Source organism: Eimeria mitis, genomic scaffold (genome assembly GCF_000499745.2).
Source record: "Eimeria mitis Houghton genomic scaffold, Emh_scaff1093, whole genome shotgun sequence".
Lineage (NCBI taxonomy): Eukaryota > Apicomplexa > Conoidasida > Eucoccidiorida > Eimeriidae > Eimeria > Eimeria mitis.
Genome location: NW_013567549.1, coordinates 373 through 4,186, shown reverse-complemented (window position 1 = coordinate 4,186; position 3,814 = coordinate 373). Strand labels below are relative to the sequence as shown.

Genomic DNA, 3,814 nt, shown 5'->3' with positions numbered 1-3,814 from the left:
CTATTTAGTGGTATTGATACGTCCATATGGGAAAGGATGCAGCAAAGGGGATGCTTATTGGGCAAATGCGACTCAGGCTTAGGGGATAGGGGCGTAGACTACTGTCAGTTGCCCTTTCTTTAGTTTGTTGTTCGTCAGAGGTGTTGTTCCTTTCCTTCGAGTTTCATCGTTATGCCTCATTGTTCTTTGTTTGCTTGCAATAGGCCCGATGCGCATGCTGTCTTTGCGTTGGTGCTGCAGCACATGTATATAAGGCCTGGATGCAGGACCCCAGCTCGCTGCAAGTGTCTTACTTCCCTTCTGGTCCCCTTCTGCACCTGGTGAAGCTCATCGGGGTGGTGGATGTTCCGTCTAGGGGTGAGTAGCAGCTTGCGCATGAATGCGGGGTAGAGGGCCCAGTAGCCCAAAAGACTTCAACGCCGCATGGCGTTGTGTATGTTATACGTCAAGTTAGATAATGGCATAGCGAGGGACGGGTGATTTGATGAGGAGCTCCAGGAGATGTGAAGGGATGTGATATGCAGCACCCCCTACACGCTTCTCCCGTTTAGAGAAGAGCGTCCCATGTGTGCAGAGGCACTCGAAGCGGCTTTGCAAAGCGCGCGGATTCAGTTTACCCTTGATGACTTCACTGGAAGGATCGAATGCGAATATACAGTTGGAGATGAACTGACCGAGTATCGTCAAAATCAAATCCTTGTGCGTTGTGCACAGGAGCTGACCACTCCTCCTAACCGCCTCTTCTGTGTATCGTCCCCTCCTTTGATGGTTTCGCTTCTTTTGTAACCTCCGCTCACATTTGCCTACTTCGCTCAAGTGCTGCAAACTCCGATTGCCCTGTTTCCTTGAGTGCTGTGTTGCCGGTGCATTGCTGTGTAGTCGGGGGCTCGGTTGGTACGGCACCCCCATGATTTAGCAGCAGGGGTTGGAGGCGTACACTTGCAAAGCTCATTGACGTCTTACTTGCATGCGAATAGCAGCAACATCACAGGCATTTGAGCTCTTGAGTTTGTGGCNGCTCATTGACGTCTTACTTGCATGCGAATAGCAGCAACATCACAGGCATTTGAGCTCTTGAGTTTGTGGCTGTCTTCAGGATGCCTTGTGTTGCGGGGGCCTAGTTACAATTTTCGGTTCTATCAATCTGCTGGGCAAAAGCGAGCCTTCGCTCCGAGTGCATGCAATAAGGCAGACGCAAACGGCAGGTAAGCACGTCTGGCCGTGAATGAAATGGTGATTGTAGTTCAAGGGATGAATGATGCAAAATTATCAGAGTTCGAGATCAACACGCTCCAATACTAGTATTGCTGCTACTTTTGCTGCCGCAGCGGACCTCATCTACCACGAATCTGCATGCCAAGCTGCATATCTGCGCCTCAAATACCCAAATGAAGAGCTAGACAATGCCGCGGCAGCGGGTCAGCAGCAACCCCTGCAGCAGCAGCAACAAGCACAACCCTTCGGAGTTCCGCAGGTACGTTATTCCCTTGCCTTATGGTCACCGTGGGGACAGCACTGCCATACTTTTGAGTTTAGCTGCAGATTCCACTGGACTTTTGCGCTTTCCTTGGTGCACAGCGAATTCAGGGGGCCTCACACTCTGCCCAGGCAGCTTTCCCATTTGGCTAAAGCTCACATGGAGTACCGGAAGGCCGCCGGCACTGTTGCTAGGTATATTTTTCCCTCTCTGCGGACACAGCGGCACACCGATGAAGACTTTTGTCCACTCATTTGCCTCTGAATATATGCGCTAGCGTAGAACAGCACTCTTCGGCACGTAGCCAGAGCGGCGCGGCCAGTCATGATTTGCTGATCTCTATACTGTACTTGGGCATTTAGAGCCCTTGTGCTGGCGCGTTATTCTCCTCTTTCCATACTTTACACAGACCTTTGCACTGCTGGTGCTTTGGCGATCCTGCCTTTTGCTGAGTATACTTGGATATTAGAAGCGGGGGAAGCGAAGTTGAATAGCTTAAAACGCAGAATACTTTCTGAGGACGTCTGGCTGCTTATTTTGGCAGCCAGTCAGCTGAGTTTTGTACGCGGGATTCATTCGCGCAGCGACGACCGCAGTGTTGGGCCTTAGCCTGGTGGAGACATAGACGCATATTAAATGGCTTGCCGGGTCGGTTTCTAATGTTGCTAATCCTGCTGTTTGTGGGCGGCTTTGCACTTGGCGCTTTCGTACGCTCGAGTTGTACTGAAGCGCCCTACTGACGTAGCAGTCACCCCACTGCAGAGTGAAGCCAACTGGAACACCCGCATCTGCCTTATTGACGACATCCCCAGTCCTCACACACATATTCTATCAAACGCGTAGTCAAGAAATCTTTTACTAGCATCATTGTCGTCGTTAAGACAGGTATTGACCGAAAGCCGTACCCGCCTGGATCATCAAGTGGTTTGTCCTGCACTGAACACTGAACTAGGCCGAGACCAAGCCTGTGCTTTGCGAAAAAGTTTCCGAACCAGGAATTGAACCTGGGTTTACACGGCCGCAACGTGCTGTCCTAACCTCTAGCGGCACAAGAACATGCCGAACAACTGGCACGAGCAGGACAACCCCGGGTGCAGNGCTGTCCTAACCTCTAGCGGCACAAGAACATGCCGAACAACTGGCACGAGCAGGACAACCCCGGGTGCAGAGCACACTGGTCTGGAGCAGCAAGTGGTTTGGCTGCACTGAACACTGAACTAGGCCGACCAATCCTGCGCTTTGCGAAAAAGTGTCCGAACCAGGAATTGAACCTGGGTTTACACGGCCACAACGTGTTGTCCTAACCTCTAGACGATTCGGACCAAGGGTCACTTCCACAAGCAGACACGCGCCCCAGACATCGCGGCTATCTAATCGGCTGCGCTGGACACCCATATACACTTGCGGTCGGCCGGCAGAAGTTTTGCAACAGCGTGCTTCTTGTTTTGTGCCGTGATCACAACTGGCATATCGAGTTTCTATCTGAAACTCGAGCCTCTGCCTGCTCAACGCCGACCGCTGCTCGCGGGCGGTTTGCCTGCTTCGCCACGCCCGCCGACTGCTGCTGCTGGGCCGCTGGTCCGAATCGTCTAGAGGTTAGGACAACACGTTGTGGCCGTGTAAACCCAGGTTCAATTCCTGGTTCGGACATTTTAGGCCTCGCCTGCTCTCGCAAGCTTTTTCCTCTTGCCATTTCAAGTCAGATGTCAGCATCAGTCCGGCGCCTTGCAAGCATCCCCCCATAGCTAACACGCACACGACTCCAGACCATACACACACCCACACAACAGGTGTGTAAATACAGCAGCTTCAGCGAAGCTGGTTCCGTTGCCTTCGCTGGCTCGATTTGCTGGAGCGCATGCTCCCCTCCTACCGTGAAGATGGCAGTGGTGCGGCCTCTCCGTGCGCCGTTGACAACAGCCCACTAACCGCAACAAAGCACGACAATCTCAAATGCCAGAATATTAGAACAGCGGCACAGGAAACGCCGGAACAAGTGCCACGAACACGACAACCCTTGGTGCAGGGCACACTGGTCTGGACCAGCAAGTGGTTTGGCCTGCACTGAACACTGACCTAGGCCAAGACCAAACCTGCGCTTTGCGAAAAAGTGTCCGAACCAGGAATTGAACCTGGGTTTACACGGCCACAACGTGTTGTCCTAACCTCTAGACGATTCGGACCAAGCGTCACTTCCACAGGCAGACACGCGCCCCAGACATCGCGGCTATCTAATCGGCTGCGCTGGACACCCCTATACACCTGCGGTCGGCCGGCAGAAGTTTTGCAACAGCGTGCTTCTTGTTTTGTGCCGTGAAAACAACTGTCCTATCGAGT

The 3,814-nt window shown here is 52.8% G+C and overlaps 1 protein-coding gene across 1 annotated transcript in view; it reads left to right on the top strand.

Moving 5' to 3' along the window:
* Positions 1–1,629, top strand: part of EMH_0029230 (replication protein A2, putative) — a gene marked incomplete at both ends in the record, with an annotated part of 2,810 nt that extends 1,181 nt beyond the window's left edge. Inside the window, 5 exons of the mRNA XM_013494262.1 lie at positions 241–357; positions 575–699; positions 1,097–1,205; positions 1,329–1,474; positions 1,579–1,629. Coding sequence (XP_013349716.1) covers positions 241–357; positions 575–699; positions 1,097–1,205; positions 1,329–1,474; positions 1,579–1,629 — 548 coding nt within the window. The remainder of the gene's footprint in view (positions 1–240; positions 358–574; positions 700–1,096; positions 1,206–1,328; positions 1,475–1,578) is intronic.
* Positions 1,630–3,814: the final 2,185 nt, after the last annotated feature.